The following is a 20,000-nucleotide window of genomic DNA, read 5'->3' as shown; positions in this document are numbered from 1 at the left end:
ACAATTAGCCTCCATTCATTGCTTCACCACAGAATATCATCAAACTTTATCATATTCATGGTGTTCACATTCCACAACCCAATCACACTTCAGCTCATTTGCATGCTCCCAGGCCCATGTCATTAATAAGACTCTCTCTCACGTATGAGCTGTGTATCCTAGCAACAGGGGGAATGGATCATCCCAGTGGTTCTGAAACAAGTAAATCAACCAATCATTATATGTGTTTTAACAACTTAATATTTATGATGTGAAAGAATTTGGCAAATAATATAAATGCATGTGGACTTGGCTTTTACTATTAAGAAGGAAATGCTAAATAAAATACTAAAATTAGCTTGAACGTTCCACCTAAAGATCAACTGAAATACAGCATAACACATGGAGTCTGAGAGATTGCAGTAGTGAAATTTACATATTGCAAACTCATGAATACTTAATGAATTTCACTCTGGTTTAAGGAACATTTAGAAGGGATTGGGCAAATTAATGAAGAACAACCCCAATGAGCTCTATCAAAGAAAATAATAGGCAGTCTGGAAAATACCAGGAGACAAGACCCAAACGTACATGCGCACTCATGCAGACACACACACACACACACACACACACACACACACACACACACACACACACACACACACACACACACACACACACACACACACACACACACACACACACACACACACACACACACACACACACACACACCTGTCAAACCCATCTGACTTCTGTTTGTACACATTTCTGAAAGAGTTGTGTAGAATGCTGCAGGAAACTCCATTTCCCAGAAAAAAGACTAAAAAGTACTCTCTCTCTCTCTCTCTCAATTAAAGAAAGGAACAGTATTAAAGCACATCAAAATGAACTAATTGGGGAGAGTCTGGGTCAAGTTAAGTTTGTCATGTGAACAGAAGCACTTTTAATTGCTCTTTTCCGTCTCTGAAAATAGTCCACTTTTAATCCATAGCAAAAACAACTATGTAAAACCATACAGCTGAGCAATGTATGAAGACACCAACACATTTGATCTGGAGCTCAATACGAGACGTCGCTACTAATGGTTCTGGGCTTCACCTTTGTCCTTTTGTGAGTGTGCAGACTGCTGCAGATTCAAGAGAGAAGACGAGATGGTGTGACACTAACTGGAGCTTGTGTCCGGACGTGTAGGCTGGTGTCCTCTGGTGTCCTCTGGGACAGTTACAGTGAGTGGTGATGTGTAATTGTGCCGACATCAGTGAGCGCTTATCACCTGATTCATGCGTCTCAGGTGCCGCAGAAACGCACCTGACCCCTCACCCCTCCCTGACCCCTCACCCCTCCCTGACCCCTTCCAGATTGAGGTTTGCAGGTGGGAGGGGACACTGGACTGCCACCACATACCCTCCAAATGGACTCCTTCTCAATCTTGTCCCTATTTTCAAAAGAGAGATTTCATTGTCTAGCTCTCCAGGATTCCTTCCTGTTTGTCTCTATTTCTACCATACATCTCTATTTCGGTCTCTCACTCTTCTTTTAAACGCAAAGTCAGGTTTATTTAACGTTTCTGGTCACAAGACGGCAGAGTCTGAATGATAGCTGTCAGAGGGCTGTGGCTAGCATCCTCAGTGAGTCAGTCACCGCAGCTCTCTGTGCTAATAACCTGGTGAACTAACCTTTTATAGGTTATTGTGAATCGCTCATGCACATGCACACACACACACACACACACACACACAATATTTTACTCTCCCTCTCTCTTTCTCTCTCTCTCTCTCACACACACACACACACACACACACACACACACACACACACACACACACACACACACACACACACACACACAACACACACACACACAAACACACACCATATTTTGCTCTCCTCTCTCTCTGAGAGAGACACACACACACTGACCATTGACTTCCTGTGAGCCAGCGTCGGTGAAGAGCGAGCTCATGATCTCCTCGAAGTTGCAGGCGGGTTCTGCGGTGTGCGGGTCCTGGGAGACGTGGCGCAGCATGGTCTTCAGCACGTCGTCCAGCGACGCCTCGTCCTCGTGGAGCAGGATGCTCGCCCGCTCCAGGAAGCCGTCCAGGTCTCTGTGGGCCCTTACCTCCTCCTCGAAGTTCATCAGCTTTACGTACTGATGAAGCACACGCCAACCACACACACACCACACGTCCACGCATTCACAAAGAGGAAGATTCACAGAGAACTTCGATAATGAGAGCAAAAATGTGACTAAAGGTATATTACTAAAAATCCCATTTAAAAAAAAAACATGCTATTGGCTTGTGAAAGAAACAAAAGTGTCTCACTTTTCGTGACGTGTTGAGCAAGACACAGCCATGGACATCAGAGTCTGGGGAGAAGACGGTATGTCCCAGTGTGGGAGAGGAAAGACAACAAACAGGGGAACAGACACAGCTTCATGTCAAGAAAAAAATGCTCTTTTGTTTCTTAATAAGGACAATCTGTGAAAGAAAAAGTAAAAAGCCCAGAAGATCCTTTATCACAGAGAGGTCCCCTGGTCTTGTGTCCTCGGGAATCCCTGGCTACCTAGAGGCATTCAGGCTGGATTACCCACAACCCACTGCTGCCTGCTCTGCTGCCACTGCTCTCAGATTAGAGAACTGATACAATGGGTTTAGGATTAAAAGGGGAACTTTAAGAATAAAAGCCGTGGTTTAAACACAGAGCTTTAATTGAGGAGTAAGCCTATGTGTTAAATGAGTAGGGTTATATAACATTTAAACAGTTCTTAAAAAGGTATCCAACCTTTGAAATTGCTCATTTCGGTTCATAGCCATAGGATATTCAAACAACACATTCATAAAAACGTCTAGTCGAGAGTGAAGATTAAGACAAATTACCATCAAGTTAAAGTGAAAACTGCTTGACTCCATGTTGCTACCAGATTAACAACAGCAGTCTAAAGTTGGAAATTATACCTGTCAGATGAACAGGAATCTTCCTGTCCACCAGGGGTGATCACACCTGAACAACTGTTCTCCTGTCATCACATAAGGTGTCCCTTACACACACACACACACACACACACACACACACACACACACACACACACACACACACACACACACACACACACACACACACACACACACACACACAACCCAACACTCTTCCTCCCTCTTTGTCTCTCTCTCTCTCTCTCTATCTCACACATGCACTCTTCCTTTCTTTCTCTCTCATTCTCATTCTCTCTCTCTCTCTCTCTCTCACACACACACACACACACACACACACACACACACACACACACACACACACTCTTCATCTGGTTCGCCTACAGCATGTCATAGAATAGTGTGTTTTTTAAGCCAGACGAATGTTGTCGGGTGTGTGCAGGGGCTGATGCCACACTGACATGTGACATGTGAACACCGCCTGCACTGATAGGAGCAAATCTTACACTGCACAAGGCTCATTGGACCAAAAAAGTGAATGTTAAAATTGGACTGAGCATATTTGTGTGAATACAGCTGCTTTCTGCAGTGAGACAAAAAAACCTGTCATGACTTGTATTAATGATGATATTTAGCTGAATTTAATCTTGATAAGAAAAAATACATTTAAAGTCCTGACAGAAAACTATTACTATTCTAAATCACAACTTAATCACAGTAAAGATACTTGCACAGCACAAAACGTAAAACAAGTGTCCTGTGGTGTAATTTGGTGTGTATCTCCACAAACACTTGCAAGGACAAGAAGGATAACAGACAACAGAGAGGTCGACTGGAGTAGCAAGGATGTACATTACACTGGGCTCTGGACCAGAGACGCCACAGTTATCTCCAAAGATAGAGACAGAACACCCACATTTGCTCATTTTTCTTCCTTTATTTATGACTTCATGGTTTTTTTTCTGTGTGTTAATAATAAGATGAAACTAAATTAAGGCATAGAATTAAATAAGCTTAAACAATACATACTTTTAAAGTACCAAATGTTTATTCAAGACACATTCTTGAAAATTACCTTATTAAATGTCCTTAACTGGAATCAGGTATTCTAGTCAAGTGAAGTATGGCTTCCCCCTCCCCAATACACACACACACACACACACACACACACACACAATTTTAGTCTTATCACAGCATACTGCAATATGTGCAATATGGTGCAACAGAGCTTGATCAAAAGAGATTTATAGGGCCTTAGAGGGAAAAATGTTGAAACTAATAGGACCGGAAGGGTTACAAAAGGATTTCAGAAGATTTGTGCCCCCATCAGTCTAGCGTCAGACCACTTGTCAGTGGAATAAATGCAGCACCACTGCGGTGAGTATCTTACAATAATCAGTGCACGTGCAAAGGGAATCCTCCGACTAGACCCCTCAGGTGAAGATGTTCACTTGATAACATCTGTGCTAAGAGATGTGTAAACAAAGCTTTATATTTGAAGACCTTGCATAAAAAACACTGCATACCACCGAAGATCAAAACCCTGTCTGTTAATCCCCAGCAGCTTAATGTATCGCAATCACTGAAAAAAAACGCAAATTCAAAGATGTATAATTCAAATTATAGAGAAGCTCATCTAAAACATAGAAAAGAATGGATCAAACGGCATGACAATAATCCCAAATGTGTAAATTATCCAGTCAACTTCTGAATGTTTTAATCTGAAGCATGTCTATAATTTATAATGTCCCAGCCTCAGTCCCGCTGAAATGTGGCATGATCTGAAGTAGACATTTAAAAGGACAAACTTTGTATGCAAGAATATGGCAAAATAACTGCTGTTATCAGGTTTGATTAGCGACTCAGAAATCATTCAGTTAAAGTTCCATAAAGCTAGTAATGCCAGTTATTTATGCCAGTTTTTTAATATATATATTTTTACCTTTGACCCTTTTGGCATGGTGGGCTTTGCTAAGTGTGGTGTCAGTAGTTCTAGTGAAGACTACAATATTATTTTATAGCCATAAAGGGGCAGTCATGGCCTGGCGGTTAGGGAACTGGTCTTGTGACCGGAGGGTCGTGGGTTCGATTCCCAGACAGGCCATGACTGAGGTGCCCTTGAGCAAGGCACCTAACCCCAACTGCTCCCCGGGCGCCGGGCTAGGGCTGCCCACCGCTCTGGGCACGTGTGATCCACAGCCCCCTAGTAATCACTAGTGTGTGTGTTTGTGTGTTCTGACTGCACAGATGGGTTAAAAGTGGAGGACAAATTTCGATTGGGGTGTAAAAATCACAATCGACAAAATATGGCACATTTCATTTCATAAAAGCTATGTGGACTTTCCCCAGCTGTGGTTAACCAGTTCGATGTTGTGCAGGTGTGTTTTGTTCAGGTGGGTTTGAGTGACATCACCTGACCTGTCACCATGTGTGGCTTTTGGGGTGTCTCCACCTAATCACAATGCACCTGAAAATGTTGCCTTGGCAACAACTGACCTGCTAACCTGAGCATCTCTGGAGCTAATCAACAGCTCTGGGCCCAGCTCTGTTAGACACACACACACACACACACACACACACACACACACACACACACATACTGACCTGTCCCTCCTTGGTGTGTCTGGTTGCCATACAGATGAATGTCATCTGCTGATGGGATAGGAGAGTCCTGACCCTCCTCACGGTCTTCACTCCCCTCCTCCTGTTCCTCTCGGTCCCTCTGCTCTGAGAACACACACACACACACAGACAGACACACACACACACACACACCCCGCATATGCTCAAAAACACTGGAAACATGAACCACATGATCAAAACCACAGAGAACTTACACACGCCCTGAGTAGCTACAGATGTTGATATCTGGCCATTAACACATACTTAATGCAGTTAAATATTAAAATCATACACATACCAACAGAATTTAACACTAAAATCCCACTGACAAATAAACTGTTTCTCTCTACATAAATACATTTTAAAATGTTGTTTATATTTCTCATAAATGTTCATAAATGTATCATTAATATTCTGGGTCTATTCACTGAGTACAGACTTTCAGATGTACATATAATTCCAGACAGTTCCAGATATCATTCCAGGAGTTTGCACATAGCAAGAAGTTTTCTAATTTTGATATTTGTGATCTGGCCATCTAACAAACCAATAATGCAAAAACTGACATCTCTTAGATCTCTCTTAGAGTCACAAAGTATGTTCACTACAGACAGCATTCTTTATTACCTAATACTAAACACACACTGCTTTTATGTATATATAATTAACGTATGTACTTATTGATGAGTGAGCTATTAAATCATCATTCATTGGTCAATCTACAGCCTATTTTAACCAAACATAAATAATGTATATTGACATCCTATAATAATCAGGCAGTAATACATCAGTGTAAGATGAATCTCATAAGAAATGAGTCTTTCACAACACGTACACGTCATGTTCTCTACAGCCAACACTACTGATGCCTTTAATAAACTAGCTGCTTTTATGTACATACCTAATTATGCTATAATTGATGAGTGAATGAATGAATCTCTTTAGTAATTACACACGGACTGCTCTGCAGCCTATTTAAACCATGTATAAATTTTGTAAATTGAAAATGTGTTTGAAAACAACCAGCAATAAGCTTAACTGAAGTACCTTTGAGGAAAAACCCCCCAACTGTTCCCCAGGTAGTGCAACAGGTGACTGCCCTCTGCTCCGGGTGTGTGTGTGTGTGTGTGTGTGTGTGTGTGTGTGTGTGTGTGTGTGTGTGTGTGTGTGTGTGTGTGTGTGTGTGTGTGTATGTGTGCAATCCGGATGGGTTAAATGCAGAGAAGAATTTCCCTAATGGGACTAATAAAAGTACTTCTTATTCTCTAATACAGATACAATTACTTTTAACCAGTACTACTATATATTACTAAAACTAAATAAACAGTAAACACACCAACTTTAACAAAAGATTCAGAAGCCTCCCTCACTGTGTGTGTGTGTGTGTGTGTGTGTGTGTGTGTGTGTGTGTGTGTGTGTGTGTGTGTTGGATGAACATGTGAGTTTATTTTTTTATGCATAAAATAACTAATTTTTTGACAGTTTTAAAAAAATTTTCAATTTAGTGATAAATTTCTCATGCATATACTCAGTTCTTGGAGTGACAGCCGAACTGAACACTGATGAAAACTGAGAACGCCATGTATATTCTGTTTACTGCTAAATAAACCCTTGTAAAAAATTATATTAGATTTTTGTGTGGTTATTTGAAATATTGTATAATTTAATCAGTTTTTGTCCGTAAAAGTATTTTCATTGATATTCATAAACTAAGCTTCATATTGTTTAAGTCAACACTAAACATAATATTTAATTTATTTCATAAATGCATTTACTACCGTAAATTTACTAAAATAACTGTGTTAACTGTTTTGAAAAACAGTGAGAAAACCAGAGGAACTGTAACAGGTGACCCCTGCACACCATAAACTAGATGAATAAAACATGTTAGAGGGGCATTAAATAAAAAGTGCTGTTGTGACTTAATATTCCAAAGCTGTGACTCTGAACACAGAGTGTCACTAGTGTTCATTTATTCCCCCATGGCTGGAGTATGTTGAACCTCCCCTGGCTCGGGCTATCAGCCTCTTATCTCTCCATTCTTCTATTCATATATTCACTAATCCATTTTCTATTCTTCTCTATGGAAAGCTATAGAGACCTATGGGCAGGGGGTGTTAATCCTCATGCGTTCTGACTAAATGTGCTTTGCATATCCCAGCCCCAGAACCCCAGAGGATGAGAGGGTCTTTTCTCTCCACACTGACAATTGCCTTCACGCTTTCTCCAGCTCAGCATACCAAAATATCTCTGAATGATCATATTCAAGTCTTGTCGATTTACTGTATTCATGAACAAATTAACACAATTTTAGAGATGTCTCTTCAGGGTTTATTATGAACAAGCCTCTTCTAAATTACAAGATCTGAACAAATCAAACAGATCATGCAAATATTTCTATGATACGGTATGAATGTGTGCAAACGGACCTCAAGAGCAGACTCGAGAACTTAATTTCTGTGCAGTGGGAAAACGGCCTTAGAAGCAGAAATAAAGAATATAGGTAAACATTCATCACTTCCCACTCAAGACAGTGGAGAGCTACAAATCTGTTTACGCAATACTGTACAAGATGTTCAAGTTGTTTCAGCTGTAAGTTCTCTAATCAAGATAACGTTTTAACTTTTACCCAGGACACTGAGACTGCCACTAACGAAACGTAATATGATTACATATTCAAAATATTGCCATCCATTAGTTAAAGAAAAATGACAATAAACATGTGGATGAAAAGTAAGGGTATTAAAACTGTATTTAAATGTCAGAGAAAACAAATAAACAAAAACTAAAAAACTCTGTTGAAGGAATGTTCTAGCAACATGTCTACCCCCTACATAGTCAACTAAAGGAAATAAAGAAGAAATGAATCAGAAGAGCTGTTAGTACATTATAATGTAGAAACACTCCAGAGTGAAACAAAGAAATAAACAAATGTTTTTTTAACTAATGCTAATCTTAATTTTAGCTTAAATGCCAGACACAACCTTATAATAATAAGTATCAAAAGAAAAACTACAACTATGTTGTTTATTCAATCCAGACATGGGCGCTTATAGTCCCTATAACAGAAAAAACCCTTTGTTGCATAGAGCACTAATATTCGTTTCTAACCAAGGTCATGCTATGAAGCAAACCATAGGGTCTATCAGTTGACACAGCACACAGATTCAGCATTGTTCCTATCTATTTATTTATTCATTATAGAGCGAGGGCCAGAGGGCACTGAGAGTGGCTGAGACGATGAGACTAATTAGAAGCATCTCACGAGCACTGCCCCACCTGGTGTGCACACCTGCATCTCATAGGTGGAAAAGCATATGTTCTGATTGAGCAATAACAGTGCGGATAGTTCAATCAACATAATCTTCCTGGAGTCTGGGTCTGTGTTTTCTACATCCCAAACTACACAGGTTATGTAAACAGCACGGTGCTGTAAAAACAAAATCTTTGTTTCTTAACAACAGGAGAGGATTCGGTTACATAAATAAATAAAATATTTTTTTTTGTCTTGTGTCTCCAACAAGCACCCATTTTGGTCAATCTTCCTCCACCCCACCACCTACACACAAAAACACGCCAACACCCATAAATACACACTCACCCATCTCCTGGTAGAAGTATCCATTCTTGGCCATGCCCGAGGACGGAGCCTCTGTAATTCAAAATAGGACAAAAATATATTCACAGACAGGCCTCAAAATAAATGTAAAGTGAATGAGTTGTGTGAGATTTAACCAACCTTACTTAGATATTTGCTTTTTTTTTTTTTTTTTTTTTTTTATAAAGCTGATATACGAGTATTTACATATTTACAGAAGAACAAACATGTGGCCTTCAGGCAAATGCTGAACAGAAAATTATCTGTCTATTCCACTGGAGGAACACACACGCAGACACACACAGACAAACACACACTTAATATACACTTAATAAATGCATGCATAAATTGACAATGGCAACACACACACCCACACTCAACAACATACAGAGACATACACTCACACACATGGACAACCATCATGCTTACTTCCACACCTGTGTCCTACATTCATTTGGGGCCGTTTACAGAGATATCTATGAGGTGAAGTCACCCATGACTGAGGCTTCTCTCCCTCCAGTTTTTGACTCTCTAATTGTCGGGCATGTCTCTTTCCTGCACCTTTAACCCTTCTGCCTCTAAAGAGAAACACACTCGATAAAACACGCTCACAGAGCCTCGACACACACCCTCCTATAAAGCTACTAATCAAAAACACTGACGTGCAAACGCAAATTACTCCGAAACGTTTCAGACGCCTTTCTGCTGCCCGTTACGAGCGCCCGCACTCCCCTGCAGTAGCTGCACTGCTGCGACACCTCGGGGTTAAGTGCCTCCGTCAAGGGCACAATGGCAGAGTCAAGTGGAAGGACACAGAGGGGTCCAACTCTCCCACAGACCCTCTCACTGCCAACATCACAGTCTTAAAGGCTCCGTCAGGTTCGGAGGACACTGCTGGTAAGCCACTTTTTGAACAATAACTCTGCAAGACCCCAACCAATAAAGTTGAGGAACATGAATGTAAACCTCTGTTGTGCTGTCTGTAAATCTTCACTCACTGCTGCAGTGGTTCAAGTTTCTGCTAAAGAAAAGATCTCTAATAAGGCTCTTTTAAAAGTTGATCTGTTCAAAACGTACACGCTGAATTTCCTGTCACAGATTTTGCTCATTAACACACTGACAAAAACACAAACACACGATATATGTTGATCCTGCATTAAGCCCTGTCTATTTCATATCAGTAAAGTCTCAGAAACACGTTATGCACACTCACACACACACACACAATCACACACTAATTCTGTTTCACACTAAAACAGAATACTGAAAAGCAAACATTAATAATAAATAATATTTTAAATAATTATTAAATAATATTTCACATATAATCCAACAATGGACTAAACATGTCCCTCATCACACTGTGCTGTATCCTATAAGAAATATGATTTGTATGTTGAGCTAACAGAAAAACTGGTTGGTGCACCTAGCTGAATAATGCCTACAGGTCTGTTCAGCTGATGCTGGCATCAATAATAATGATAGTTTTTATTTGTATATCTCCTTTCTCAAATGAAAGGTCAATTCACAGGGCATCAAGAATTAGGCACGTTTAAAAAAATCAGGAAACAAAAAAAACACAAATGACAAGACACACAAGCCAGCAGGTGATATGGGATAGACAGTTGAACATTTTGCAATTATAATGAACGTAAAACTGACACTTATGATCACAAATTCTAGCTTTCAATGGGCCTACGCAACTAGACATGACATCCTGATGACTCTTCCTATGTAATATAGTATCCTGGATAACAAGCCTAATAGAATATCATTTTCTTACGAGGTTTTATGATGAGCATCACCTAACAATTGCATGGACAGTGTAAGCATTGCTTAACTAGGACTGTGATTGGGGAATGGTGTGGTTCAAAGCAGTAGGAAACTGCTTACAGATCAGACAAGAAAGTGACTTTTATAGTAGAGATCATATGTAGGTGTTCTTGATTAAGAAATAGGATGCCGTGTGAAAAGTGCCCAACACACACACACACACAGATTAACATAGTCTGTTCTTCATGCAAGAGCGGTGTTTAAATCAATGAGAATCACAACCTTTCGTCGACAGCAGAGAGGCCTTACTAACTTCCTAACAGAAGACTGCAAATACAGCCTCTGCATGGAGGAACACCTGCTGCCTCTCTCCTTCAACCCAGCTTCCACAAAACAGTGTGTACTCAGGCCCTGTTAAAGCCTTTTGTGTTGCTTCTCTGGCTGCCCAATGGTGCCTGGAGCCCTTTATTTAGGCCTGAGCGTCCGTGTACTCTCTACTCCTGCCATGACTTTAAACTGAGACCTGTGCTGCCCGGGGCCACATGTACCCTGCAATGCCCCACTCTGACACCACTGAGCCAAAGGTTTTTTTGCCAGTGCAATAATTTATTAGTGCTCTATGCTCATAATGTGATAATCTACTGTCATTTCAATCAGTCATAGATACTGATATGAAAGGAGAGTGTCATACACAGGATGCTCTACGGCAGGAAAGGAACACCACTAATAACCGATGGAGGAAGCATTAAATCACCTGACAGAGCCAGGCATGGCTGCAGCCTGCGCAGTGCACGAGCAACAGGGATCATACCTCACTGTACCACGACAGCAGGAAACAGAGCGCGAGTGGCACTACTGTGATCACGCCAGACCAAAGCCAAGCTCACACACAAAGACACAAAACAGCTACACACACATAGACAGACATGCACTCACATACACATGCACATACAAATTCTGTATGTATTTGGTGCTTGTTTTCCAGGATTTGGGGTGTGTGTGTGTGTGTGTGTGTGTGGAGACCAATCAAGGATAGAGATCTCATAACTAATTCACCTTCATAATTTCTTTAAGGTAAGGATATTTACAGCACGATCAGAGACAGAGAAACTATCATTCCCGTTCTAGATATTTTTTCCCCCTTTCGTTTCTTCTGTTGCAAACTCGGTAAACTGCACACAGAAAAGCTCTCTCTTCCTGCTGCATGCGCATGCATACACACTAAGATCAAAGCTGGATCAAGAAAGAGAGTGAGGAGAGACTTTCCCTGTAAAGTGGGATTTCTACTTGAGTCGAATATTTATGTCTTGTATGGATATCAATATTGATGCTTAACAGCAGTGGAATTTACGATTCCATTACAGTTTGGGTAAAAGTACTGGTTGCTGAAAACTAATATCTAGTTTCTATACTCTCCCTGTACTCCATAACGTATTCCCTCAAGATAAATTAAGAGTGACTTCTGATGCATTCAGAATTTGCCAACAATACTGAAAATGCATGAGTAAGTCTCTGTGCTGTATGTCTCATTAGGTCTTGGTCATTTTTATTTATGAGGACTGCAACATCTCATCGTATTATCAACTATTTTAATACGTAGGTACTGCCGCAATTGTGTACATATAATCTTAAATGTTTTGTAATCTTTTTGTCTGGCTAATACATCGTTTGCTAGATTAGGCTACAGGGGATAACCTGGTAGGTAAAATGTTTATTAGTCATCTAACATTGCCTTCCATCACGTTAAAACATTAGATATTCAAGCTGGCCAGATGGATATTAACTAATCATTTACGCTTGCAAGTTGTTTGAAGCTATTTTTCATCCATATCTCTCAATGACCGTTGGCAATTTAGCTAGCGAGCTAACTGCACTCGCGAGCAACTTAGCCAGCGAACTAACCAACAGAAGGAGGACGAGTTAGCCTATTAAGATGGCTAGCGTCGTGGCTAACTGGCTGTATGTCTCCATCTAGCACCCACCTCAGGACACTCTTTAGCTAACTGTGAAGACCAACGGCCACTTTCAAACGACGGCGCGTGAGCAAAGGCGGGAAGCGCGCGCAGGCAACAATGGCGGTTTTTTTTTTTTTTTTTTTTAAATAGGGGTTGTCTCAAAATAGTTGTTCTTTTTTCAAAACGCACAGTGAACCGTATTTAATTAATGTAATATGGGCTTTACTCGTACTTCGTTAGGGACCGTCCCTCTGGCCTGTTAGGATCTTCTTCTTTTTTTCATGCTCTGTACCAACACAAAATGTGTCGTTTTCACCAACAGGAAGTGAAAACTTGAAGTGCTGAGCGTGGGCATGCACCCCAGTGTGCTTATGTACGTTTCATAAGACAACCTTTACTGTGTTTAGTTTCTTTTCAGATGAATGAATGCATGTGAGTGGCAGAGGAAAAGGTCCAGTCTTAAACACACACACACAGTTTAAAATTTTTAAAAGGAGAAAGAAGACATCAAGTGAGACTCAGAGATGTTTGTCTTCGTGTATGTGGTTAACTTGCTGCTTAACCACAAGCTCATTCGCCTATCTATCTCCTGGCCCGCCGTTTCCTTGTGTGTGCTATGCCGAAATGAGAAGTGACACATGCAAACATCCTTGGTTCGTACCCTCGCTGCGTGAACGACAGAACCGGACATGTTGGAGGAGAGGAGCAGGGATGGACACGAAAACACACGTGTACACAAGGGACCATAACACAAAAACACACGTGTACACATGGGACCATGTGAATTTGCAGCTTTAGGATTAACATCCATGAGCAACAAAAAAAAAAAAACTGACAGAAAGGGATAGAGAGTCAGGACACACAGATGGAGTTATAGAGATGCACTTAACAGTTATCAGTGTAAGGTTATCGTCTCTCTCTCTCTCTCTCTCTCTCTCTCTCTCTCTCTCTCTCTCATTAGAACATCTGCACAGGTTTTATGCAGCTAGACTGTGCTGCTCAGGGTATAAAGACTAGACTGGAATATTAGAATATGCAGTGCACACACACACACACACACACACACACACACACACACCCCTATCTCTTGCCACACCATTAGTGTTCTAGTTAGCAACAGAAGTAAAATTATATTACTAACAAGACTACAATGTTATAACAAAAACTACCACCACAATGTGAATAGTAACAATCCTTGCTGCAAAGGGTCTACACATACACCTTACACTAGCTAGATATTTTTGGGTGGTAGCCCTCTATAAACCCAGCAGTGACAATGACATGTAAACTCATGCCACACATCAGCCTCTACTGTGTTAATGTCACTAATGTGGTAATAAGAATCTGATATAAATAACATACGGTCGGCACTGACCACTCATGAAGAAGGTGGCTGACGTATAAGAGATCTGCACCTAATGACGTGTTCAGTGAGTGTAGCTGCAAGGTTGGAGATTCTAATAAAAGTTGGTGGACATGTATATAAATCTAAAATGACCAAACAGGTATAATTAAGACAATGTAATGGTTTGCAAGCTACAGTAACTTAAAGTGAAATTAAATGGTCAAATTTATGCTAATTGAGAACTGGCACTAAAATCACTATCCATTGTTGTTTTTATGTCTCAGCTTAACTAGACATGATGTATTTGAAGAATGGAAAATATCTGTTGTTGAAAAACAACTAAAAAATTGTAACTATGATAATCTTTTGTCACCAACTGGCTAGGACTGAACTGTGTTTATGCCGTATTAATCATCACAATACTGTCCATTGTAATACTGATGTTGCAATATGTTGCAATTTGCAGCATACAGGACAATAATAACTATAATATTTTGTCCATGTCACGAGTCATAATACTCCTTTCAACCTCAACTATACATTTGTGTTCATTTAACAGTATGCGAGATGTGTCTTCAGATACATATCTGAAAACATACCTAAATGGCAGGAATGAATGATAGCCCTTCATCGAAGGAAGTGCTCTGTAGATACTTACTGCACTATTCTCAATGCAACCTAAAATGCTTCCTTTATTTTAAGCAGTGTTCATTGTTAAGGGCCCAAAACTCGGTGCAGTTTAGTGATTCCACCCAGAAACCCCTGTTCCTCTACAAAGACTCTATCACTCTGTCCTCTCATGGGACTTCCTTCCTGAGATCACTCCCCTAGTCCCCTGACACAGCCAGGTTCAGCTACAAAACTCCTGTGCTTGTTGGACTCAGCCTGCTCCAAACCACCGTTCAGAATTACTTAAGATTTCAGGGCATCTGGCATGTCTACAAGGGTCCGATCTTGCTACTCACAAGCCCAAACTCCACCATGGTCTTAATATTGACCTCTTTATCTGTGAATCATTCACAGCAATGCAAGATCTGACTGCATACACGTGCACTTTTATTTATTATTTATTACGTTATTTATTATAATTGCTGGTCTAATTTTGCTATTGTTTCTATTCCTAAATAATTTAGTCCAGCTAGGATAAGACTTTTAAGTCTTAGTTCATCAGTCCTTTAGTTACTCTTTGCACTTAAGCTTTCACTGGTTAACATGGTTTTTGGTTAGTTATTCTGAATATGAGCATGTGCAAAATGAGTGAATGTAAATGATCAGATCCTTTGTGAGTAAACTGTGGGTTTCTGCCAGGAAGACTCGGCACTGTGGTGCTTAAGGGCAGGCTTTAGGCAATGAACAACAGATCAGTACGTTCTTGGCCTAATTTCTATATGGAAAGGACTTGGAAGTTGACAAACTGCAGAGTAACACAAGAAGATTGCATAACAGCCTAAAACAAATCAGAACGGTGGTATCTGTGGAGCTGTTTTACATAGCCATAAGACATTAAGCTCTTTCTAAACAAAAGAAGATTAATTCTCTTTCTGTTAAATGGACACTGTTCACTAGAAGTGGAGTTCCGCATATGGTGCTGGGTAGAAAACGTGCATGAACACGTCCATGGCTTTGATTATAAATACTTTTCATAAAAGCTGTTTATAGTTGTGATGTCACAAGTCCATATGGACAGTGAAACATATGAATGTGATGCCCAAGATTTGCTACCTTGCTCTGAGCTCAATGCTGCTGTTCTATTATAGCTGTTCGTTGTTCTATTGCTCTGGTCTTACTTGCAGAGGCCTCGGCGTGGAGGTGTCTCAGCTCCTGTGATTGCAGGCATGATGTTTTCGGTTCTTGTCTAACAGCCTATGGATATCGTTTATTTTAGTGCAGACACTCACACAAGCTCACCACTACTTCACAACAGCACAGCGAGAAAAGAGAGAGACAGATGAAAGGTGCTCCCTGCTGCGTTCTAATGTCACTTACAGCCGAAAAGAGAGAAAAAGAGACACAGGGAGCGCGAGACAGAGATAGAGAAAAAGAGACAGAGAGTTAGACAGACAGAGAGAGAAAAAGAGCAAGCAGGGAGAGACAGAGAAAGAGAGACAAAGAGAGAGAAAGAGAGTCAGACAGAGAGAGGATTTGTTGACTAAATCTGCCTGGAGGTTTTTTGGCACTCCTGCTCCTGGAGTGTGTGATGCTTCTTTAACAGAGGGAATTCCTTCTGATGGCCATTAATGACATACTTACACACACATGCAGAGATCAGGTTGTTATGGCAATAAAGTGTAAGCTTGGAGGAGGAACAGAGTGTGGACATCAAACAGATACAATCAACGATTGTGCTGTATACTTTCAAAACACCGTACATAAGAATAAGACAATACACATACACAGCGTGCATGGCAAAAAGCATTTGTAATGCTAGAGTCTTGAATCGCGACCCATCGCACAAGTAAAAACCTCACAGTCATGCTCTGGCTGTCTGAGGAAGGAGCTCCTTCCTCATTGCTCTTAGACAGTTTCTGGCACAGCCTGCAGTGGCTTGTAAATGTGGTTTCCATAGTCTACTTCTACATGTTTCCCAAATCACTGGGCTCTATTCAAAACAGACCCTGTTTCTCACTGTCCTGTGTAGAGGAGAAACGTCTAGCCATCTAGCCATAGGATGGTAACGTGTTGTCCTCATGAAAAGATACTAATTATAGGTGGGATTCAGCAAGGGTCTAGACCTGATAATAAAGTATAATGTGATTGTGCAAAAAAATGAGCAAATTACACCACTGGCTATATGCAAATCAGCTGTCTCATTGTGAAACTGTTGTGATCGCTCAGATGTTTTTCTCAGCTCACACTTCCTCCGAGCGTTCTCTCAGGACGACAGTAACTGAGCCACTGGGCGACCTTGAGCGCAGTCTGCGCATACCTGAGACTCGGTGACACAACGCAGACATACGTGACATGCGTCTCTCTCTCTCTCTCCTACCATCATTCCTCATCTCCAGCCCTTTCTCCTCGTCTGTCTCTCTGCAAACGTGAAACGCTAATTAGGCAAAGCGTGGCAGCGTGCAAAGCCACAGCTAGACGATGATCTGATAATTGCACTTGATAACTCATCCCCTTAATACAGGGAAGAACGCACTTAGCCCTCGTCTCCTGTACAATGTCCTTTCAAGCATACGCACAGTGTGAGAGAGAGACAGAGAGAGGTAGACAGAGAGACAGAGTGTGCCAAAGTGTCAGAGGAGTCTAGTCCAGTCACTGCAGTCCTGACCTGTTTCGACATGACAGCCGTCTTTAATCAAATAACACCAGAAGAACCATGAGAGCTCCGAGAGTCTCGCTGTGCCTGCGTGGACGCCACAGTCCTGCATATCAAGGGAACACAGATTTTATTTCCCTCTCACACTCGTCTTTGAATCTCTCGATCGCTCCCTCTCTCTCTCTCTCTCTCTCTCCGGGCTCGCCGTGACTGCTCTGGTTTGGTGTGCTCTCTGCTGGGGGATTCCTGCTAATTGCTTGCACATTCTTGTCTTCCTCTATTAAAGCCAGGCCGCTATTCCCCTTACCATCTACAGTACAGCCACGAGAGACTGGGAGAAAGAAGAACAGAGAGAAGGTGAGACAGAGAAGGAGACGGAGGGAGAAAGAAACCGAGGGAGTGACACCTAACTCTAAATCACAATACAAGATCTAAGTAATGGATATTGCTGCATAACATAAACACTCTATGACACCAATGGGCACACGCAGAACGCAGTACAGTAGAGTCAGGAGGGCAGATATCATGTTAATGGGCTGCTCGCACAACTTGTCAAACACAGCTGAACATGTACGTTTGATTATGTTAGTGCACTTACACGTATGCATGTGGTGCTTGTATATAGTTGTGCGTGTGTGTGTGTGTGTGTGTGTGTGTGTGCGCCCAGTGTGAGGTTCCTCCTCAGGCACACGGGCAGTCTCGCAATCGAAGGTCGGAATTCAACAACACTTGGCATCTTCCGACATCTTGAAGCAATCTCAGCTTTGCTGGGGGGGGGGGGGGGGGGGGGGGGGGGGGGGTGTAGTTGTATGCCTGAATGTTTGCATGTATGTTTGCGTGTGCATATGTGCGAAGGGATACCCTGACACGTCGTGTTGGAGACTGAGCGCACTCGGAGCTCAGACAGACAGTCAATTTGGTCCGATTTCCTCGTGCTATATTTATTTCATTACAAGGCTGTGGCATGTTTATGTGCCTTATCTACTATGACCGGTTAGATGCCGGTACATTCCGTTGTGTGTGGTTCTCCTGCATGAACACAACCCTTCTTCCAGACTCTGTCCCTCTCATCAGAACCCACAAACACTCTTATCTAACACATCAGAGAAACTCCATCACTCTCTCACGGCCTACAGAGGATTCCCATAATTCGCAAGACAGAGGGGCTTTGCGTGATCCAAATGTTACCCCAGCCTGCTCCTTGGCTCACAGACACTCCTCTCTGTATGAATGGATCTCTATACAGAAGATTTGTAGCACGCCACAAAAACAAAGAGTACACACAGAGAAGTGTATGATTCTATTTTCTCACTCAGTGTGTTATCTTCACTTTTGGACATTGTGTGATTAGCTGTAACGTCACAACCACAGGGTCAGAGGTTTTTGTAATTCAGTTAACTACTCAGTCACCAGTACACTTAATCACGTATAAGATGACAGAAAAATGACATTTTGTACCATGTGTGTGTGTGTGTGTGTGTGTGTGTGTGTGCATGTGGTTAGAGGGAAATAGTAAATATAGGAATCAACAGACAGAATGTTTGATGTGTCATATGAGCACAATGACAGATGGACATTGCTCATTAGGGAAAGACAGAGGACATTCCTCATTACGGAGACCTTCATACACACTACAGCATTCGGCCCGTTAACACCGTGTGTACCCCGCCCCCCCCCCCCCCCCCGCCCCCCCGTCATTCATCTCCAGGATGCCAAGGACAAAACAACATGTGATTTCCTAAAGCTGCACATGTGAACCTACAGTATGTGTGCGCAACACGCAACACGTGTTCACTGTGCTTTACACAGTTGATATGGAGCCAGTGCAATTTATGTTACTGTCACATCATTAAGCCTGTTGTGTTAATACACAATATTGTGTATGCTTTTGGCGAGACAGTGATGAAACGCAACATCTCTCACAACTTGATCTTTTATCATAGCAAAAAAAAAAGAAAAAAGAGAGATCAAATATTCTTGCTCTTTAACCTGAGGGAAAAAAATAAATGCAAAGTATTCACAGACCAATCTGCAGTGTGTATGAATGTGCAAATGTGTGTGTGTGTGTGAGAGAGAGAGAGAGAGAGAGAGAGAGAGAGAGAGAGCAGGAATGTCTGTACTGTACGCCTGCTTCACAGTGTTCTAAGCGTGTGTGTGGTTGTGTATGTTGCCGACTGCATAAGAGGAACTCCTCACCATAAAATGAAAGTGAACAGTAGCATCACACCTACAAATAAGATCTAGAGTACCCGAGTGCCCCCCCCACAGGTATTTACTGTGTGCTCTCTGCTCACTCCCTTTCTACCCTTTGTAACTGCTTGTGTGTGTGTGTGTGTGTGTGTGTGTGTGTGTGTGTGTGTGTGCCTACTCGTTTGTGTGTATGCATGTGCTTTTACGTGAAAGAGTATGGTGTTGTTTTTCATTTTTCTTCTGTTTACTCGACAAATATGAACGATGTAAGAAGGTTTATGGCACATTCCAGAAAACCAACCCAAAAAACTCAACTGAATTCCAGCGTAACGCACAAAAA

The 20,000-nt window shown here is 41.5% G+C and overlaps 1 protein-coding gene across 13 annotated transcripts in view; it reads right to left on the bottom strand.

The window, feature by feature from the left end:
• slc4a11 (solute carrier family 4 member 11) overlaps nt 1-20,000 on the bottom strand; it is a 45,163-nt gene that overhangs the window by 20,352 nt on the left and 4,811 nt on the right. For 7 of the 13 annotated variants that reach the window (XM_076974107.1, XM_076974098.1, XM_076974095.1 and 4 more), the window contains exons 2-5: nt 9,139-9,189; nt 5,520-5,642; nt 2,307-2,350; nt 1,903-2,131 (exon numbers count right to left, since the gene is read on the bottom strand). In XM_076974107.1, the coding sequence (XP_076830222.1) occupies nt 1,903-2,131; nt 2,307-2,350; nt 5,520-5,642; nt 9,139-9,189 (447 nt within the window). The other 6 variants (XM_076974106.1, XM_076974103.1, XM_076974100.1 and 3 more) reach the window with 5 other exon arrangements.

Source organism: Brachyhypopomus gauderio, chromosome 15 (genome assembly GCF_052324685.1).
Source record: "Brachyhypopomus gauderio isolate BG-103 chromosome 15, BGAUD_0.2, whole genome shotgun sequence".
NCBI classification, from domain to species: Eukaryota; Metazoa; Chordata; class Actinopteri; order Gymnotiformes; family Hypopomidae; genus Brachyhypopomus; species Brachyhypopomus gauderio.
Note: the sequence above shows the minus strand (reverse complement) of the source record. Positions and strands in the feature narration are given on the sequence as shown.